Source organism: Carettochelys insculpta, chromosome 1, assembly GCF_033958435.1.
Source record: "Carettochelys insculpta isolate YL-2023 chromosome 1, ASM3395843v1, whole genome shotgun sequence".
NCBI lineage: Eukaryota > Metazoa > Chordata > Testudines > Carettochelyidae > Carettochelys > Carettochelys insculpta.
In genome coordinates, this window is record NC_134137.1 from 66857890 (window position 1) to 66880802 (window position 22913).

Consider the following 22913-nt stretch of genomic DNA (forward strand, 5'->3'; position numbering starts at 1 on the left):
CTATCCTGTGAGAGATGCTTTGACGCTGGGTAACAAAAAGAGTTCTGCCTGTAATGTTTTTAAATTTCCGCTTCCTGTATGAGTCTAAACAAATTAGGAAACAATAGTACAGTAAGGGTACATAGCTGGCATAGGAGGCTGTACAGCAACTACTCTGTACTTTACACAATGCTCAGTACATTTGATATTAGTATTACCAAACAGTAGTTTTTCATTCTGAACATTGGTATGTATTGCTCCAAAGTACTGAAGAAAATAGTAACATTTCAATGCTTATTACTCAATTTAAATATGGCATGCAGGCATTTGTGCATAAAGAGATTCAGTACTTTAGCAAGGTAGTGGCTATATTATGATAGCATTTGCATCATAAACATGTACATTTAGGAGCCTTTAACTATTCTGTAAACATTTATTCCAGAAAACACATTGGTGTAAAGATACTGGTCCATGTGCATTAAATTTAAGAAAAAACCCTCAATTCCAGTAATCTCCAAGTGGCTTCTCAGTTTAAGATTATATGAAAAAAATTTAAGTGGAACTTTTAACCAAGATTTTGGGAGGGTTTGGCAAAGGAACAAGGGGAGGTCTTTGCAAAATTGCAGGCACACATTTCAAGCTGGAAGTTTTAAGTAAAACTGTAATGATCTGATTTAGAAAGTCAATGTGGCTTCTAAATTTTTATCTGTTGGGTTTTTGTTTTAGGAATTTCACTGTTAGGTAACAAATTCTTCAATCTTCTTCTGGGATCCTAAGAAGTCGTGTATGTAGTCTGTTGGCTCACTGCAACTGTTCAACAAGCAAACAAGTCTCAGAGATACACTGACATCACTAATTATGCTGATTCACAAACAAATACATCTCAGCACAACACAAATTAATGTTTTTGTTGCTAAGCCAAAAACATCAATGTTAATTTAATCTCTATTCAAACTGGAAGTTCTGGAGGCTGCGTGGAGAAAACTGGTGCCAGGGTATTCTGTTGCTTTCCAACAAAATAAAAAAAAAATCCACTGTGCATCCACTGACGACACACGGATAAAAAAAAGCCACCCCACACATAAAAACTGATAAGTGGTCATCATCCTCCAGAGGGTTTATTAATACAATTATGAGAAGCTGCAGTTATTATCAAGCACCTGATCACAAATATTTTTTATAAGTTTGGCTATGGCAGTCCAAAGATGAACATTTCAGAGGCTGAGGATTAGTAAATCCTCTGGTTACCCTCAAATGCACAGAAGACACCAAGCTAGGCAAACGATGAAAACAAAGGACCAATTCAAACACACTTTTTTTTCCTCCCAAAGGAGTCCAGCTGTGTCACCATTCTCAAGTTGCAGTGAGCTTAGAAAGACCTGCAGGTGCTCAGGGTCTCACAGGAGACACTCAGAATCCATTCCTGAAATGTGCTAAGTCAGCAGAACCAAGTGCTAAGAAGACTGCCAAGTTCCAAAGGAGAGTCCTGGGAACTGTTCCAAAGACAAAGCAGACGAACAAATGCAGAGACTGGTAAGTCATATTTTATTAAATAACTGGGGGCTCAGGACTTTAATGGAGGAGGCTCTTCATACATTTTCCTTGCACAGCGAGTTTTGCTCATGGCAGGATGGACCCTTAGAGAGTAGCTGTTATAAAAAGAGCACTTTGAAGGGTATGTATTGTAAAACAAAGTATCTACTCATTTCTATTTCAACAGAGATTAAGGCCCCTAACACAAGCTTCAGCCATGCAAACCCATACTACAAAGATCTTTGGGCCTCAGAAAGCTCAAAACTTATGTCATATGCATGCACACAAAGTTAATGTAATACTACTTCTCATGCATTTGCTATAAATTAGGCAGTATACATAGCATCTACTACTAGACGGTTCATTTTGGATTAAAGATAATTTTATACAATTTAATTAGTTTTGTGAAAGTTTGTATGCATGTGGTTAATTTTTAAGGGAAAAAAGATGGGTGATGAAATGATCAAAGCTAACAAATCACGAGCTAGTCTGAGACTCCATTGTCATGTCATTCTACTTCCTTGATTTACCACCATGATTTAATAGACAAAATATCAGCTTTACTTTTCTTCTACTGCTCTGCCTTTCCACCGCAGTTACTGTCTAAGGTGTGCATCAGACTGCAAACTTGTGAACTATATATGTGCCTGAGTAGACAATGATGATGGTCATTTTACGCTACACCTGTCAAGTCGCACAATTCATTGGACCCAATAGATTGCAGCAAGAAATCAGTGACCAGACTTATGCCTGGCAGAGGGGATTGGGCATAGGAATCTGAAATAGGACAGGAGAGAGCTATTTCAAAGAAAAGGGAAACAACTGAACTCAAGAAGGAGAAATAAAGAAAACATGGAGAAAAGATGACATGACAAGTAACATTGGCCATGTCTACACGTGCCCCAAACTTCGAAATGGCCACGCAAATGGCCATTTTGAAGTTTACTAATGAAGTGCTGAAATGCATATTCAGCGCTTCATTAGCATGCGGGCGGCAGCAGCGCTTCGAAATTGACGTGCCTCGCCGCCGCGCATCTCGTCCAGATGGGGCTCCTTTTCGAAAGGACCCCGCCTACTTCGAAGTCCCCTTATTCCCATGAGCTCATGGGAATAAGGGGACTTTGAAGTAGGTGGGGTCCTTTCGAAAAGGAGCCCCGTCTGGACGAGATGCGTGGCAGCGAGCCGCGTCAATTTCGAAGCGTCGCTGCCGCCCGCATGCTAATGAAGCGCTGAATATGCATTTCAGCGCTTCATTAGTAAACTTTGAAATGGCCATTTGCGTGGCTATTTCGAAGTTTGGGGCACGTGTAGACGTAGCCATTGCCTCAAAAGCAATCTGTGATAAGCAGTAGCTCTTGACAGGGAAAATTCAATTCACTTGAAATAAAGCATACAAATACAGTTTGGAAAAAAGTAACCCCACAATTTTCTTGGAAAGCTGTGAGGAGGTAAGTTAATTAAGAACAGAGCAAGAGGAAGAGCTTTTAATGACTTTGTTTCAATTGATGTTTTTGAAATGTGACCTTTTATGAATTCTTTTGTTCAGAAATGAGAGAAAAGGCTCTCATTTGGGAACAACAGTCAGTTCATAAAATCATTAGAGTATTTTTGCTGCTTGCCATTCAGAGCAATTTCTTTTGGACGGTGGTCCAGATCAATTATAGAGTCTATCTGTAAAAATCAGGGACAGAAAACTGATTTTTTTCCCTTAACACACACCAGATCACTGACTGGTCTATCTAATCTTAAGTCTACCTGAAATTGCTGCTATTCTCTCTCAGAAGTGATGCTGTTAAGGACTCACAGATGTACATGTACACTGATTTTAAAATGTAACAGATTTAAAGGTATGCTTTCATTTTGCTTTAAAAAAAACAATGAGAGGTCACAGCAGAAACCTAATTTTACATGATCTATATCCATACTACAGCAGGAGACTTCAGTATGACCTGCAGTGCTATACTTATTTTGCTTTAAATGTATCATGTGACACAAAAAAGCTCATAGAAAAATGGACAAAAGTTAAAGAGAATTCTTTTGCTTTAAATTGATTTATTTAATTTTTTTTATTTTATTTTTTTTTTTAAAACAGCCTGTTTAAAATGAAACTGAATTTAATACAAAATATGCTACGGCGTAAACTTTTGATAATTCAGCTGTAAATGTGAAACATATTTTGATAAGAGATGCTTATGGAGCCAAAGCATTTAAGGTTGTTTTGTTTAATAAAAATCAATTTTATGGCTACTTTGTAGTTAATTAAATTTCAGTTACCACCTTACTTCATCTTGACACAAATCAGGATCAAAAAGTTAATTCTCATCCAAATCAATACATCATTCACCATTTTCTGACAGACTAAAAATGTACAATTAATAAGAAACTGAAAATATTGAGCTATAATTGCTTAAATAAATGCATAGTTACACTGTATACTTCTGTGTAGCAAAAGTGATGTACCAAATTTAGTATAAAGGCTGTTTAGTAATAAATCAACATCTTAATCATGATTCCAGCCAATAAAAATGCACTTCAGAAAAGAGATAGGAATGGAAAAATGACAATTTAAATTGATTTTTTAAGTTGAAGCTTTTGATTTGGTGATTTAAACAATGATTTACATCACACTGATTTAACCAGTCCATACAGTGTCCTACACAGCCTGCATCTGTAATTGGTGGGAAGAGTGACCAGATGACCTAACCTTTGATGTTTCTTCCATAGCTGGCATTGGCATTTTTTACTTTATTTTTTTTTTTTTTTTGAAGTGGGCTGACAAAAGTTTCAAAAAGTTTCACTTGCTTCATAAGTGTCCTACTAACCACCATCACTGCACTGCATGGAGAACTAATCTAAGGATTCTGAGGAGGATTAGTAAAAGGGGCTATATTCTACTTAACTGACACATTTTATACAACAGTATGTGTGTGTAGTGAAGAACAGGAAGAAAAACACCCCACAGCCTCTAGTTACAGAAGTTGAACCCAGCTGTGGAAGGCACTGGTTTGTTGCCAATATTGTAAATATCCCACCAAGGGTTCTCCCATGAAAAAAGTCCAAGTATGATGGATATACTTTCTATTCTGCTGAGTGTCATCATGCTTCATTACCAACAGTAACTTTCTAATTGGCTCAATACTCTTCCCTTTGGCTAGTATTTTATAGAGCAACTACAGCACAACAATTAAGTCAATTGACCATGGTCACAAAAGGGATGCTAGTCAGTACTGAACTAGAAAAACAAGAATCCCCTGCTCTTATGCCTCTCTTTAATCCTCTCAGGTGACAGCTCGTGGAATCCGATTGTCCATCCTTATCAGAAGAGGCCATGTTGGCTACTCAGAGGTGTGCTCTGCTGCAGGCAGCTGATTGGGAGGAACTTAAGCAGCTCTAATAATATGAATGGAATCATGCATGTCACTGACCCTCACTCTCAAACAGAGTGTCCTCACCTACGGAACTGTGGTGCTGGTCTTCCCAAAGCTCAGAAGTGCAGTGAGGCACAAAGAGACAGTGACCTTAAGGTAAGCTATCTTATCACGTAAAAAGTCTAAGCAGCTCCCCCCATAAAATATCAGGGTGAGATTCTTCTTTATGATTCTACATCCCTTAAAACACAGAGATAGGGAAACCAGCATTTTGCTGTAATACTCAAGTCACTTTGTCCAGGTCAGCAGCTTTGAAATGGCATCTATGATATTATTTCAAAAGAAAGGAATGCAGCATATGGCAAGCCTTTCACACTTTTACCTTCTAGAGCCACTTCAAGGGACAGAGCCACACAGCATCACCATCATAAAGTTAACACATAAAGCCTATATTACAATACAAATGTTTCTATTAAGTAAAATAAGTTCCAGAGAGCTAGTCATATTGAACAAACTTGTAATAAACCATTTTTAAAAAGAAGCATCAATGAAGAACCAGCTTCAGTGCTTCCGAAGAGTCACAACCGACTGAGGAAGAAAATATACTAGAAATGAAACATATTGAAAAATGTATCAGTTTGATTTTTAAATAGTCTTAGATCTTTAATAATGAAGACGGATAACTATATGATCCAGTGTTAAAACCATGTAGATCTGCAAGAAGATACTGCACAATATATCTACAGGATTTCCAGTGGACAGGAACATATAAAAAATTCTATCATGGAAGTCCCTGGACATTAATTTTTGGTGCTGGAATCTAACAAGTCTTTTGCTTCATTTATTTTTGCTGCTAAGTAGGGAGATCCACCTGAAAAAAGGGAGAAAAATAGATTTATATCAACATGAAATATTAGAAATCCTTCATAAACTCACATGAAAATGTCAAGAGATAAATTAAATTAGTGGATAAGTAAACAGTACAAACATGCAATCAAAATCATAATCACTGTGAAAAATAAATGCAGAGCAACAATCAGTCAAAGTGAAGTCAAATTATTCTCTGAAATCATCTTATATTGGCATTTAACTGCAATATTTAGACTGAATGCACTGTTTTTCCACATGTTAAGCAAGGTCAGCTATCCTGTACTGTTTATGTAATGAGAACAGCTAGAACCCCACCCTCCTCCTCTCCCCAGAAATTGAGGCAAAATTTATTAGCAAATTTTCGATACAGAATGATCAAGAACATACATCAAGACAACTCCCTTCTAGTTTCAGAGACTATGTCTATACTACTGCAAAAGATCGACCTGCTCGGGATCAAACCTGAACAGGTCGATCTTCTGGGGGTTTTGTATCGCACATACACAAATGGCACTTTCCGTGATCTAAGTCAACCACGGAACTCCTCATGAACAGAAGAATTAAAGAAGGTTGACAGGAGAAACATTCCTGTTGACCTTCTTCCATATAGACAGACATTGAAATTGACTGCTGATAAGTCAATTTTAGCTACGCAAATGGCATAGCTAAAATTGCGTTTTAGCAGTCCAGTTCTATGTCTACTATAGACATAGCCAGAGACACAAAAATACCAGCCAAAAAAGTGTCACATTAAAGCTATTTAAACATGGTACGCCTTCTAACTTCTGGTCCTGAACAGTGTCATTGTTTTATGCTCCATCTAACAATCTGATTACAGTTCAGTGGTCGTCGTTTGTTTTTTTATTCTCCCCTTGAGTGCCAACCATCTGCCTACAGTCACCAAAAACAACATAAGGTCTGTAACAGTAGCTCATCACTGACTAGAACACACCTCTATCTTTGTGCAGTAAAAGGTGGTTTAAACATCACTGTGCCCTGAATAACCCTTTCCTAAGTATTAGCTCTTATGAATGAAAAATTGTGAATAAAACTTCAGTCACTGACTTTGGTTTTTGCTGCTGGGTGCTTCTGAAGAGTGGTGTGTGTGTGTGTGTGTGTGTGTGTGTGTGTGTGTGTGTGTGTGTGTGTGTGTGTGTGTGTTGGGGAGGGAGAGCATTCTGCCAGTTTTTGCGAGTCTATTTTGGGCATATTTTTACACTTTGTATTTTAGCTGTTGAATGTCTCTTTCATTCGTATGTTTACTACTCAATTGTTATGAAGTACATAGTTACATTGTCACTGTATATTAAAATCATTGCAGTCACCTCTCTCCATTAACATTCCAGTTTAAAGCCATTTTGTCTCACTGTATTCTTCTGGATGAAACTGACAACAACTTTCTTTACATCTAGGTTCCCTGGTATTGTTTTGATGCACAGTAAGGACAGGCACATTATTCAGTTGCACATGTTCCACTGATGACTGGGGATAATTTTTAAGTCTTCTGAAGATGGAGAAGGAATTAAGGATGATATATGCACAGTGAGAAGTATTTTAGGAATTTACAGTACTCTGGAGTCCTGTAAATGACTTCAAGATCTCTTTTTTAAATGGGTAACAGTTAATTTAGGCACCATCATTCTGTATGTAGAGTTGTAACTTTCCACTTAACACTGAATTTCATGTACCATTTTGTTGCCAAGTCATCCAGTTCTGTGAAATCCTTTGCAGTCCTGTTTGGACTTCTTTTGAGTAATTTTATATCATCTGCAAACTCCGCCACCTCAGCACTTTTTGAAGATCATTTATGAACATATTGAACAGCACTGATCCCAGCACAAGCCTCTGGAGAATACCACTCCATTCTGAAAATGGATAGTTTATTCCTACTCTTTGGCCTGCTTTACACTGCTAAGTTAGGTCAACACATGCCACATATGGTTGAATTTAGAATGTATGCACTCACAATACCAAGCTCCTTCCACTGACCTAAAGGGCTCAAGTCCTGTACTCCACCTCTGCAAGAGGCTGACATCCATGTGTTGATATGTACACGGTACTGTGTCATTTGAAGGTACTGGCCTCCAGAAGTAGGAACAGCGTATTGTACAAATCCATGGTGCCTGGTTTCCAGGAATACTCCAGGCCTGAATGCCTTGATCAAGCAAAGTTGAGGGTCGGGTCTCTCCTATAGCTCTGCTTGCTGCCCTTGCACGCCTCCTCACCTCCCCATGCATACTCCACACACACCTGCTGCTTCCGAGATATTTAATGATGCCTGGGGGCCATTGCTCCCACCACCTTTGGTGCAGTGGGTCTGAAGCAGCTGCCTGCAGCTTAGTCCACGTGCTGGCGGTGCATCCCAATGGTAATCAGGGAGGGAGCCACTCCTGTTCAGGAGGCATCCTTGAGGACTCTGTTGTGACTGCCCTGGGCAATTTCAACTCTGCTGTACTTCAGCCAGGAATACAGGAAGCAGCTGCTCCCCTGTTAAAGCTCTGGGAACTTTTGAATTTTCATTTCCTGCTTAACTAGTGTGGACAGTTCAGCAGCACAGCTGACCGGGGATGCCCAGGGCTGCAAAGGTGCCCCAGTACGCAACAGATAGGAGAAACTGGATCCAACCACCATGTGGGGGAAGAGTTCATATCAGCTGATCTCTGAACCTGCAGAAGAAACACCAGCATCTATACCAAAGTTACCCAGGGGATGTGGGGGAAGAAGACTACAGCAGGGACACACAGCATAGCTGTGTGACAATAAAGGAGCTTTGGCAAGCATACCAAAAAACAAGGGAGGTGAACAGTAACTCTGATTGTGTCACAGACATTGCGCTTCAATGAGGAGCTGCATGCGTTTCTAGACAGCAACCCCCATCATTCAGCCAAAATGTTCCATAGATACAGCCCAGGCAACCCTGGGCACAACAAGGACATTGCTGATGGGAAACAGTAGGAGATGGAGGAGGAGAACACATAGACAAGTGGAGGATCCATTCCCCCACAACAGTCAAGACCTTTGTTTTAAAACTCTGGAGCCAGTGCCCTCACAGGAGGTACTATCATTGGAATATGATGGCAGGGAAGTAACCTCCAGTGAATACACATTTCCAATCAAAGTAGACAGGTTAAATGCTAGTATTTTTAATGTTTAATCTGAATATAAAAATTAGGATAATAGCTAGTAGACTGGAGAGGGAGTGGAATCCCCCATGGATGTGTTTCTGAAGCTCTCATGTAGGTACCCTGCAATCTGTTGCAGATTTCTGCGAAGGTCTACATTACTTCATCCACCAACATATGCCATTCCAGTATTCACTCTTTTGGCATAATTTCGGCACCCAACATTGGAGCATAAGAATCAGGTCTGTAGCTAGACATCAGCAGCATTTGCTTCTTTTCTGTTTCTGTTACCCTCAGGAGAATCACTACATCTGGTCGCCTAGGTGAAATTGGGGAAGAGTTACAAGTGGTAGCCCCGAAGCCACAAAGAACTACCTCTCTGCTAAGCTCCAGAAGACCATGTTTGCGCTTGGGAATTCACCCCATCCTGAAAACCAGCATTTTAAGAAGGGTGATGTGGGGCTGTGCTTCCTGTTCAAATCCTGCTCCTCTCCACATCAATCTGACACTGCCTCTTTTACACAAGCAAACTATTCAACAAACATTGTTTGTGTAGGGCTTGACACTAAAGCCCATCCTCAAGCAACATCCAGGTTGCAATGGGAGAAAGGGCTACAGGCTGAAACTATTAATCCCAGATGTCTGAACGGCTATATCAAAAGATCTCCTCTCTCTTTCTCATGGGTTACCATGCTTGTTCAGCACACTGATTGGTGCAGTATCCAACACTGTTGTTCGGGCCGTGTCTTCCAGTGAAGTGGTTCTTTTAAAACCAGCTATAACCTTAAACAATGCATGCACAGTCAATGCTACACTCTTGCTTTGTATTCTTGCAGCTGAAACCTTGTCCATAGGTGCATTCTCCACACTAGGGCAGATACTGCCCCAGATTAGAAGTTCAAAAAAGACAATTTGGGAGTACACATTCAGTGAGTTGATGCATTCCTCCAAGACTAACAAGACACAACTCAGTGTATGGAGGGGGCACTGTCAAAGAGCATGCACAATGACTAAGAGGACGGAAGAGCATGCAGGGAACATGAGCATAATACACAGGATGAGATGGTGTGGCTGATGAGGGAACAAACAGGTATTTTGAGGCATGCTGGTTGAGGTTCAAGAAAGGCAGCTGACACTAGGGTGCAGCAAAACTCTGTGTTGAACCTGCTGCCCAAGTCACCAAGTTCCACAGCCTCCTTTCCCAGGTATCAGGGTGGGGGGAAGGCTTTGGTACCCTTTGCCCTCAATGTCAGGAGGTATACAAGAAGCAGAAGGCACCAGTTCCCAAGGCTTTGACTGTTATTGCAATGCAATTGTAACCAACCTGTTCTTGTTTTTACTTCTACTCCCCAGGATTATCTGCACATTCACCCTGGGTTATCCTTCCTCTTTGCTCTGCCTCAGTGCTTGTGAATATAATAAAAATTAATGGATTGAGGGTTAAAAGGCCCTTTACTCCTTCGGCACACTGTGGTTAGTAGGGTTGGGGAGGAAGAGGTAGTTTACAGCACATTCAGTGAACAGGGGACTTGGTAAGGAGCAACACCCAAGTATAGCATCACTGTGGGTTAGTAAGGAAACTGGTTTTCAAAGCCTCACAGAGAGGCAATTGCACCATGATGTATTCTTATTGCCTGGTGTTTGGCTGCTCAAAATTGGCTGCCACACAGTCTGACAATTCCCACCACATTAAAAAATTTTCTCCCCCTGCTTTCACAGATATTATGAGGCACACAGCAAACAGCAACAACAATGGGAATATTACTGTCACTGAGGTCTTTAAATGTCCAAAGGCAAATTCTACCACCATTCTTCATTTTGTCTGACCATAGCTGAACTGCTACCTACTGTGGTCCAAGCTGTCTGTGTAAAGAACCAGCTGGATGTAGCCCATGGCTGGTCTGAACCAGACCTGTCAGGCTTGGGGCTCAGTCCCCTGCTACAGTGGGTAGCCCAGGCTGGCGCTCCAATCCTGCTGCCCTCCAGTGAGGCTGGAGGGGGGAGACATGGATGGGGAGAAGCCCTGAGCCTTGCAGGTAGAAGGCAAGAGAGGGACAGATTGGGTGTGCAGGCTCTGCCTGGCTGGGGAGGAACTGCTGTGCATTCCCTCCCTGGCTACAGTTACACTAGTGAGTTTTGCTGACAAAACGCTGATTTTGTTGACAAAACTGGTGGAATGTTCTACATACAAAATGTGTTTTGTCAGTTTGTTGACAAAACCCAGCACTTTCGCTGGTAGCATTCTGCCTCTCATCCACGAGGTGTAACACTGCTGTCGACAAAAAAGCTGTGTGGATGCTCTGAGGGACCTTCAATTGACAAACAGGGCATGTACCAAGGGAGCAAAAGGTAAGGCTGGGGCTCCAAGGATAACCAATGGCATTTCAACAGCACAAGTTTTTAGTTTGCTGTCTGGAAAGAAAGTTCCTTCTTTGAGCTTTCTGAACAGACTAGAGTTCCCAGAGATGCGTGCATTGTGTACCTTTCCCAACCATTGCACACCCATGTCAGTGAAATAGCCCTTGTGATCCAATAGCAGTTGCAACACAACTGAAGTACCCCTTGTGGTTTCTGTACGCTTTGTCAAGGTGGTCTGGGGCCTAGAAAGGGATATGTGTTTCATCTCTCACTCCACTGCAATTAGGGAACCTCACCATAGCAAAACCATCCACTATGTTCTGAACATTTTCCAGGCCACTAACTTTCTTAGCAGAAGTCTATTGAGTACCCTACTTAGATCACAGCAGCCCCCACGGTAGATTTTTCCACTCCAAACCAATTCCCCACTGACTGTTAGCAGTCTGGTGTTGCAAGTTTTCACTTGCTTCCTAATTGTAAAAACAGGGCTCATTCTGACACTGCTCTGCTTCAGGGCTGAGAAAAGCTCTTTGCACAGTTCCATGGAAATGGCCTTATTCATTCAAACTTTCTGCAGTCACTGCTCCTCATCCCATAGCTGCATAACTATGTGGTTCCATCAGTCAGTGCTCATTTGCCAGGCCAGCTGGTGCATTTCACCATGTCAACATGAGTGACCGCGCACAGGTGGGCTGCTCAGTCTGCATCATGCCCAGTTAAAGCCTAGAGAGCTCCAGACAAGTGCAACTGGTCTGCTCAGATATCATCAGTTGTGGAGTGGTAGACTTTAATTTATGACACTTTAATAGGGGATAATTTAATATGTTTATTTACCACACAGCCTAAATGAAACAAGATCCTGTTAAGGATCTCTGGGTGCTACTGCAATACCAATGATATTTGCTAATCTAAACTTTTGTCACTCTGTTCTCTAAACTATTTACTTTACCAGCAATATATACTAGAAATACAATAGAATTCCTCTTATTTTCAGAGTAGTGTACATGCACTTTACAGAAAAACAAATTAAAAAGCAGAACAGCGTATCAATCTACCAAGCAACACAATTAGTCATTAGCAATCTGTGGAGAAAAGGCATCAAAGAAAAGTGCTTACTCAACATCTTATATAGCTAGTGGTCAATTACGTTTTTATTATGATGGTTGGGGGGGAAAATCCTGTAAATATGTCAACAAGAAACAAACTAACTCCCCCTTTTGACTTTTGAAATAAAGTGCAACTCTTTACCATCTGTTATTGAAAAGTAGAAACAGGAGTGAACATATGGTCTTACTTTCTTAAGCAGCTGTAGTGTAGTTAAAGTTACAAAAAGGCTTATTATTAGAAGATAATTCACACTAAAATCTGACCAATTAAAGCAACTTTGCCCAGCTTTACAGTTTTCCAGGACAAGACAGTTTTCTAGGACTGGTTTTAAAAATCCATAATCTGATGCATTCAGTGATTATAGCACATGTCCATTAGATACTTGTGCATTGATATATTTATGGCTGGAGAACCCCACTTCAAGCACTTTTTGTCTAACACAAGTGGGAGTTTCATAGCTAGTATTTTCATTTCTTCAAGACTCCTGCAACACTGTAACAACCAGTAAATTGCAGACCTAGAGAGCTACCTCAAAAGGCTGCAGTGTTACTTAGTGCTGTTATGGCACACAAAGCTTTACTTATTGGGGAAAAAAAAACAATGTATAAAAGCTTAAGCCTTACTATTACACAAAATGTAATTTTATGAATTACATAAATGGTTAGCTAGAATTAGTCTAAGTAAACTGAAAGGGGCTCATTTTTTCCACCCAATTTTAATGAAAATGAAAGTTTACCTTTATCAGGGTGATTCAAAATCATGATTCTCCTGTGAGCTGTTCTAATCTTGGCCTTGTCAGCAGATGGACTGTAGAAATAAATGTAAGTGCTTACTATAGTGACACATTCAGGTTGTAAATGATCAGTTTGCACTGACTTCAGACAATTTAAAACTAGAGGTTTTCACCATCTTGTGGACAAAACATACAATTACACCTTTCAGAAAGCAACATTTTAGTAAGCCATTCAAGATACAATGAGATGGAAGTACCCCCCTTTTTCCCCTTAAAACAAAACTAAACAAAAAAAAAAAAATAGTGCAGTGTGGGAACACGGGCAACTTTTGTCTGTTCCAAAATTCAAACAGTTCTTGACATAGATGTGACAGACTATATTAGCACAGTTTTAACAGCGTAGCTATCCCAGTACTATACTGACAGAAGGATGTTTTTGGTCACTGTAGGAACACCACTTCCTCTCCAAACAGCATTAGCTAATTCAATGGAAGCCTGCACATAACTGTTTAGCACAGACAAAACCTTACATCGATTCAGCTGTTTTTTCCTGTCTTTCTGGAAAATATATTTGAGATCAATAACAAAGCATCTAATATCTGTTTTAACTATGAACCTGTACAGAGTATTTATTAAAATATGGCAATATGAAATAACTCTTTATTTCAGTGAGATAAGAAAACTCTGTATTTTTTGTTTTTCCGAAGGTGTTCAATGTGTCACAGTCAGGGACATGTTAATTTACAATTGCTACATAAAGCTGTTCCTTTCAATGACAGGAACACAAAATGTGTGCTTCTAGTAAATTAAGTGTGTACCTTACCAGCAAATAGCCATTTACAGAACCTTTGTGCCAACACAGTAGCAGAGTTCCTTCTGGTGTGCAGAGGAACATTTGTATTAGAATCTGTACGGTTTGGGTTTTGTTTTGTTTTTTTTTAAATTAGTTGACAAGAAAATGCAGCCACCATTTGTGGCAGCATTTACCACTGTAATAGGAGCAAGAAGGAGGCAGCTTTTTCTCCCTCCACTAACGAATGCTGTAGGGTAACACCCTCCCTCCTCCGGCCCCATCTTGTTGTTTTAGCCTATGCGGCCCATACCTGTACCACCACTTCCCCCTTTTAAACCAAAGCCTCCAAGAACCCAACTCCACTATCCGTACAGGAACGTCAGGTCTCAGCTTCACTATATTCTTGGTGGGGAGGGGGAGCTAGCCTAAATACTGTAATTGTTAGTCTTCTGGCACAGATAAAACAAAACCTACATATGATGTAAAAGTGGTGTGCAGAACTGAGCTAAAGAAGAAAACGTGATGGAAATAAAATTCAGATCATGGTCCAAAGGCTCTGAAAATTACCTAATTGAAAATATGATTTGTATTTCAAATATTTTTATATCAAACTGTTAGACCATAATTTCCCATTATTTCACCTTATCTTAATAAATAGGCTGCTGAAATCTAGTTGATTGAGCACATAGAACCAAATTCAGCAGAGATCTGTTCCCAATTCTGCAACTCACTGTGCAGACTTGGATGAGAAGCAATCTGTACTTCAGCTACCTCGAGGAGTAGTTCTCATATGAACAATGATGTCTGCCCACCTTTTCCAGGGGATTTCAGACCTACATTGCTAAAGTGCACTAAGTGCTATTAGAATTTAAAAAACAAAAAAAAAAAAAAACAAAAAAATTAGGGTTTTCACATGATTAAAAAATTAAATGTGATTAACTGTGCAATCATGCTGTTAAGCAATAGAAAACTATTTATTTAAATAATTTAGATGTTTCCTACATTTTCAAATACATTGGTTTCAAAGTGAGCACTGTGGCCCCTTCTTATGTTTTATATTTCCACTTTAAAAAATATGAAATAGTATTTTTCAATTCTTCCACCACAAACTTGCATCCGTGTGGATGATTGTTTCTGCTCGATAATGATCTAAACAGAGCAGACTGACACATGTATTTTCATCACCTGTGTCACATGCCAACAGTAGAACACAGATTTTCTGTTTTGGCAGTTCACGGTCTGTTTCCGCATCAGAGTGCTGGTCTAGTAAGGTGTCTGAAAGAAAATTATGCCCCACACTTCCTCTCAGATTGTGAAAGACACTTCAGATTCCTGAATCTGGGATTGACTGCTGTATCTATCTTAAGAAATTTCACATTTGTACCTTCTTTGTGTTTTGTCAAATTTTCACTGAAAGTGTTCTTAAAATACACAACAACATGTGCTCAGACCTCATCCAAGCTTGCTGTAACATGAAATAGATGGCTGAATGTGAGTAAAACCAAGTGAAAGATATACAGCTGCACCCCTGGCCTGAGTAGGTGTGGTGCTACTACCTCCGTGTATTTGGTGAAGACCCTTGAGGCCGCAGACAGACTGAAAGGCAGTACTGTGAACTGATAATGATTCCCATCTGCCACGAACCCAAGAAATCTCCTGTGAGGAGGGCAGATTGAAATATGCATCCTGTAAGTCAAGAGCCGTGAACCAATCCCCCGATTCCAGCATTGGGAGTATGAGACTCACGGATATCATGAGAAACTTTCTTTTTTAAGAACTCATTTAGACCTCTTAGGTCCAGGATGGGTCTCAAGCCCCACTTTGGTTTCAGAATTAGGAAATACCAGGAATAAAACCCGTCCCCTGAACCTGGGAGGAACTTCTATGGCCCCAGAACCCAGGAGAGATTGCAATTCCTGCCGCAACAGGATCTCATGAGAGGGGTCCCTGAAGAGGGACAGGGAAGATGTTTGGGAAGGGGGGCACAGAGAGAACTGAATGGTTGTATCCCCCTCTCTACTGTATATCGGACCCACCGGTCTGTGGTGATGCTGCACCACATATGGTAAAAGGGGCATAGGCAGAACGAAAAAAATGGGGATGCTAGAATGGGTGAGATCAGTCCGACACTCTCAACCATGCCATCAAAACTGAGGCTTGGGCCCCTGTGGGCCCTTTTGGTGGCCTTGAGGTTGCTGGCCTGAACGGCACCTGCCCATCCTGCTCTGCCTTCAACTGCCATCCCTTTGTGGCTGCAGAAATTGTCTTTGCTGAGGACGGGGGTTAAAATGCCTGTGTTGGTTGGCAGGTGTATGCAGGCCCAAGGAGGACAGGGTGGCCCTAGAGTCTTTCAGACTATGAATTCTTTTATCTGTCTTATTTGAAAAAAAAGGTATGGCTATCAAACAGGAGGTCCTGGATCGTCTGCTGGACCTCAGAAACCTGCAACCAAGCCTCCCTGCGCATTGCCACTTTGGAGGCCACAACCCTTGTGGCACCATCTGCAGCATCCAATGCTGCCTGCAGGGCTGCCTTTGAAATCAGTTTGTTCTCCTCCACCACGACTGTGAAGTCCTGCGTGGCGTCGGGTGGCACCCTCTCAGAGAACCTAGACAGGGCACTGACTGTATTCTAAGAGTACCTGCTAACCAGAGCCTGCTGGTTAACACTTTTTAATTGCAACCCTCCTGTTAAATAGCCCTTCCTCCCACAGAGGTCCAAGCATTTAGCTTCTCTGTTTTTCGGAGAGGGACCCTGGAACCCTTGACACTCTCTATGGTCAGCAGTGTCCACTACCAGGGAGTCAGGTGTGGGGTGCATGAACAAATGTTCATTGCCCTGGGATGGGACAAAGTACCATCTCTCATTCCTACAGGCCATAGGAAGGGCAGGAGCAGAGGTCTGCCAAACCATTTTAGCCACAGTGGCAATTGTTTTGTTTATGGGCAGAGCCACCCTGGTGGGGTCTGCGGAGGACACCATGTCTGTGACAGGGACCATTTCATCCCAGACCTCCCCCGTTTGCAACCCCAAGTTTTGGGCCACTCTCCTAAAGGAGCTATTGAAATGCCCTGCCATCCTCCAATGCAGATAAGGCCAATCAGCCCACCACTGCCTCATCTGGGGAGGAAGAAGAAGATAGCCCTTGCACCTCCATTTGGCGGAGAAGGGCAGTTGCAACGTGCTCAGGCACTTGGCCCCCCATGGAAATTATGGGCAAACTAGGGGGCACTGTAGGCAGAGCTGGCATAGACACCGGCTGGCCAGAAAATCCCGCAAAAAGTGGCACAAATGGCGCTCATACTGCTCCCTGCACTTGAGTCGGTGCTGGTGCCTGGGCTGGTGCCTGCCCCATCAACACTGGAGGTACAATTACAGATGGTGCCGGCACCGAAGGGATCCAGTCCTGCTGTGACTGCGGTGATGATGGTGCCAAGGTTGATGCCAAGGAGGTAGATGCAAGCCACTCCACAACGACCTCCACTTCCTGTCTGTGTTCCGTGTTGGAGCGCCCAGTGAGGCCGACAGCGCCAAGCTTGGGATCAGCGGGGTCCCAGCACCATTGCAGGCACTCCAACAGCCTGGTCCTGCACCTCATGAAATGCCCACAGTGTCCAGAAGGGCCACTGTTGAGTCACCTGTGAAGCCGGCAGCCAACCTGTATCAGCCGAAAGATGACTACAGTGCCTGTGATGCGACCTTCTCAAGCTCCCACTCCACCCACAGCTAGAGTAGAAGTAGTCTAACTCCAATGCCAATTCAGAGGCAGATGACCACAATGGGGCCATTGGAGTCGGCGCCACAGCATAGGGCACCTGCAACTGGCCCACAGTCTACTGGATTGGCACTGGAGCATTTGGCACCAGATACGACATTGGTGCCAGCACTGACATGAGCACAGCGGTTGGCGCTAGTGTCACATCCATGAGCCCCCATCGCCCTGTTTCAGTGCTATGGTGCCTGTCCTCCATAGACAGAGAAGGACCTGGCACTGTTATCTGAAGCAGTCCTTGTCCCGCTCAAAACATATCTGGCGTTGAGGGCAAGTCCAGTGCCTGTGGGCTCCCACTCCACACCGGCTTCAACGAATGCACCTCCTGCCCTTCAACAGTGCGTGCCAGAGCCTTAGACTTGAGGCCAACTCGCTTTGACTTCGGTGAGCAATGTGTCTCATGCCTCCTCCTCTTCTGCAGCGCCAGAGATAGACTCCTATGGCACCAAGAAGGTGACGGTGCCTGCACCTACTCCCAGTGCTGAGAGTCCTGAGGTGGCAGTGTGGTCGACATAGGTGGTACACTTTGCACCGAGGAGGCTCCACTCGCTGCTCCTGCTGGAGACTCTTGAGGCTTAAGAGCCACCTCCACTAAGAGGACTTTAAGGCGTTGGGCCCTATCTTTCAAAGTTTTGGGCTTAAAGGCCTTACAAATTGAACAGCAATCATGTAAGTGTCCTTCCCCCAAGCAAATCAAAGAGGCTGAATGGGGGTCACTTTTGGGCAAACATTTACGACATTTTGAACAAGTCTTGAAGCCTGTGGAGCCAGGCATTTCCCAGTGCCAAGGTGGACAGAAAGCCCTGCCTCAGCTGTTAGTTAAAACACTAACTATCAAATACTAAAACTATTTACACTTCTTCAAGAATTATTTACACTGCAATAGGCTACTAGCTAATGATTTGAATAGATAAAGCAAGAGCTCCAACGACCCACAGGGCAGCAAAAACGAACTGAGCAGGAGGTGGGCTCGGGTGGTGCATATAGAGGTTGCCATGTCGGTGCCACTCCAGAGGGCACCGCACCAACCCTACGGCTACTGGCTAGGGCAAAAAGCTTCTGGCAACTGGGCATGCGCCAGTGCATACCCAACTTGGAACGGACATGAGCAATCACCTGAAGAACTTGCAGTTTCAAGATAGAAAGAGATCACACTACAGTACTTGTATGAGATGAACTGAAAAAAATACTATTTTTACAATTTTTTACAGTAATATTACATCCAATATTTGTAATAAAGTAAGCACTGTATGCTTTTTGTATTCTGTGTTGTATGGGAAACCAATACATTTAAAAATGTAGAAAAACATCAAAAATACTTAATGAATAATATACTAATTTAAATTTATTAACAGTGCAATTATAACTGATTAATCACTAATAAGTTTTAATCACAATTTAAGTTATCACAGTAGTTAACTGTGATTAATCAACAGCTGCAGTATCAATGTATTGTTTAAGATTAGAAATTCAAATGCTCAAGAATCAAGTTATGGCAAAATTACAGTAAAGGAGTACAGTTCTGCTCAGAAAAATTGTTGATAAAATGGTATCTATCATCAGTTTGCTTAATTTACCAGGGGTCACTAATACTGCAAATTTAATGTGGCTTGCACAAACCCTTATTAAACCAGTACAGCAAGGTCATGACATTCACAAGTGACTCATCATCGCCTGCACTGTTGCCACTGCGCTGCGCGAGGCACTGTGGCCGCCCACGTGATGTGAGACACTGCAGCTGCCCACATAGAACTGCTATTACTGCCAGGTGGCACGAGGCACTGTAGCTGCCCATGCGGTGCTTCTGGAGCCACTGCAAAGTGCTTTAGCCACCTGCGCGGTATTGCTGTGGCCACCTACGCAGCACTGCTAACCACCCTGTGCAGTGCTTCTGGAGCCACCAGGAGGTGCCCTAGCCACCCATGCAGTTCATCCAGATATTTGCAAAATTCAACATTCAGGAAGGTTCTCAACACCGAACCCTTACAAATGTTCTGACCCTACTGTAAATGATGCTATTTTGCAGTCATGTTTGCAGAGTATAATCACACTTGCAGGTTGAATATACCACCTCTCAACTTTGCTTCCTGTATTGATGTATTGATTGTATAATCTATTGGGGGTACTTCTGAAATACAACACATTATCATTTTTACTATCTTAGATTCTCTTTGAATATTTTGGCTGTTATTTTATACTATTTTCTTGATTTATCCACTGGATGTAATTTTTCTAGCTAATGTATTAATACTTCCTTTATCATTTACTCACCATATATTGAAACAAACCATCTAAAGCCACAGTGTCCAATATACTTGCCATTCACCACGTGTAATGAACAGGACAATGCTGTGTGGCAAAATGAGGCTCCTTAGAGCCACTCACATGGAGTGCCGTCTGCCTGCTCCACGTCCTACCACTTGGTGGGACAAGCATGTGGCGGCAGCAGGGGCGGCTCTTTCTGCAGCTCTGACCCGGAGCTGCACAGCTGGTGCAGTCCCAGCAGTTTCAACCCAGAGGCTATGGTGAGTTGCCACCAGTTTGCATGCCAGGGGGAGAAATGGGGAGAATGCCTGGCTGAGGGGGAGGGAATTTAATGTGAGCAGTGGGAGGATGTCTAGATAGACCTTTGGCCTGACCTATATATTTAAATCTGGTAACTTGTTTTTTAGAGAAAACAATACATACATTTTGAGTTTCTCCCACATAGAACAAGCTCACAATTTGCATTGGGCTTTAACTCTGGAAAGTTTAGGACATTCGTGTAAAACAGAGGGAGCTGGTAGCGTCCCTTGTATTTAGGCTCCCTAATATTTCCACTATAAAAAGTTCTTGTGGTGTTCTCTCTGAAAAGAATCTCAACTCCATTGTCTGCAGCAGGTTTTTGCTATGTGGTAGAGAGAACATCTGTGGATTAGAGAACCACCTTTTATTTATTCAATTTCTCTCCTCGTAGGCACCACCTAGAGGCAAAGTTCTTCCACCTCGAAAGGTGAAGAAAAGACTCAGGCTAGGGCTTTTCCAAACCATCCTTTGGCCACAGCAACCTATTACCCTTTTCCCCACTCAGAGCAGAGGATTCTCCAATTTCAGGTAGTGGTGACGGGGAAGGTAAGATGTGTGTGCGCGAGACAATGAGAGTCAGTGTCTAATGGTGGTATTCACAATTCTGAGGCTCTACTGGACAGTTTCTCTTCACGTACAAAAGCAACGTACAAAGTACAACAAAACGCTACAAGCGTAAACTATCTTAGGTCACTGGAAGGTGACATTTGAGATGTGATTACACAATACTTGTGAAATACTCACACACAATAGCGTATGTCATAAGCTTCACTCATAAGTGAGTCAGTTTCAAAGTCCTAAACTGTCACAGAACCATCAAAATATGTACTTACAAAAAGTAGACACTGGTCTTATTAATGTAACCTTTGTACTACTTTATGGCTGTGGCCACACTTGGCCAAAACTTCGAAATAGCCATTAGCATGGCCGTTTCGAAGATTAGTAATGAGGCGCTAAACTGAATATTCATCGCCTCATTAGCATTCACACACTTCCAGCTGCAGTGCTTCGAAAGCACCGCTTTTGAACGTGCATGGCTCAGCATGGCTACACAAAGGTCCTTTTTGAAGGGACACCACACATTTCAAAATCCTCTTATTCCCCTCTGCTTCGAGAAACAAGGGGATTTCGAAATATGCATGGTCCCTTCGAAAAGGACCCTGTGTAGCCGTGCCGAGCCAGGAGCATTCGAAAGCGGCACTTTCGAAGCACTGCAGCCAGAAGTATGCAAATGCTAATGAGGCAATGAATATTCAATTCAGTGCTTTGTTCGTATTCTTCCATTTGTCCATTAGCACGGCCATTTTGAAAGTTTGGCCAAGTGTGGCCACAGCCTGTGTGTGTCATCTTACCACAGCTCAGTGTTTACATCATACTCCCCGTTACTACATGGCCCGCGTTGGGGGAGCTAATGACCCAACCTGTAGACCACAATCTGTGATGAATCTTTTTCTCATGCCACCAGCGGCATGGTATGCATATATTAAAAGAAAAAGATGACATTACTTCTAAATTTAACTGAATTTTGAAGCAGGGACAATATTAGTATATTTATTCTCTAAAGAACCCAGTACATTCAAGGAATTGCATAAATAAGGAAAAGAGACAGTAATAAGAGCGCGTACCCACTTGTAGCTTTGGCATTTCCTAACCTCCGAGCAAATAATATAAATTTATGTTAATTTCCATTAAAAAATAATCCAGAGTTCTCCAGCTAGACAAATTAGCAAGACACACTTCTCCTGCAGTGTGAAGACTGATGGGCCAGCTGCATCTTACGATGGCTCCTTGTAATGGCATGCAATAAGAATGGCCATATTGGGTCAAACCAAAGGTCTGTCTAGCTCAGTATCCTGTCTTTTGATGGAGGCCAATGCCTGATGCCCCAAAGGAAGCGAACAGAACAGGTAATCATGAAAGTGATCCCTCTCCTGCACCCATTTCCAACCTCTGACAAACAAAGGCTAGCAACACCATTCCTACCTATCCTGGCTAATATCCACTGATTGACCTAACCTCCATGAATTTATCTAGTTCTTTTTTGAACTGTTAAAGTCTTGGCCTTCCCAACCTCCTCTGGCAAGGAGTTCCACAGGCCTACTACGCGCTATGTGAAGAAAATCTTCCTTTTGTGAGTTTTAAACCTTCTACTCATTAATTTCATTTGGTGACTCCTAATTTTTTTTGTTATGGGAGCAAGTAAACTTTTCCTTATTCACTTTTTCTACACCAGTCATGAGTTTATATACCTCTATCACATCCCCCCTTAGTCTCCTCTTTTCTAAGATCAAAAACTCCCAGTCTTTTTAATTTTTCTTTAGATGGCCGCCATTCCAAACCCCTAATCATTTTGGTTGCCCTTTTCCGAACCTTTTCCAATGCCAATTCATCTTTTTGGTTCATTTAAAACTTTCAGTTCATTTGATTCTACATTTTCTTTTACATATAGTGCCACTCCCCCACCAGCATGACCTGTTCTGTCCTCCCAATATATTTTGCACCCTGGTATTATTGTCCTCATTCCACCAAGTTTCTGTGATGTCTATTATATCTATATCCTCCTTTAATACAAGGCACTCTAATTCACTCATCTTATTATTTAGACTTCTAGCATTTGCATATAAGCACTTTAAACATGTCACTATTTATCTGTCTGCTTTTGCCAGACAGATTATTTTTCAATTGATTGTTTCTCATCTGATCTTACTCATAT

General features: G+C 42.0%; 1 protein-coding gene across 1 annotated transcript in view; it reads right to left on the bottom strand.

Moving 5' to 3' along the window:
• Positions 1-2828: 2828 nt before the first annotated feature.
• DNAJC15 (DnaJ heat shock protein family (Hsp40) member C15) overlaps positions 2829-22913 on the bottom strand; it is a 49647-nt gene continuing 29562 nt past the window's right edge. The window contains exons 5-6 of the mRNA XM_074988374.1: positions 13074-13144; positions 2829-5751 (exon numbers count right to left, since the gene is read on the bottom strand). Coding sequence (XP_074844475.1) covers positions 5681-5751; positions 13074-13144 — 142 coding nt within the window. The 3' untranslated portion in view covers positions 2829-5680. The remainder of the gene's footprint in view (positions 5752-13073; positions 13145-22913) is intronic.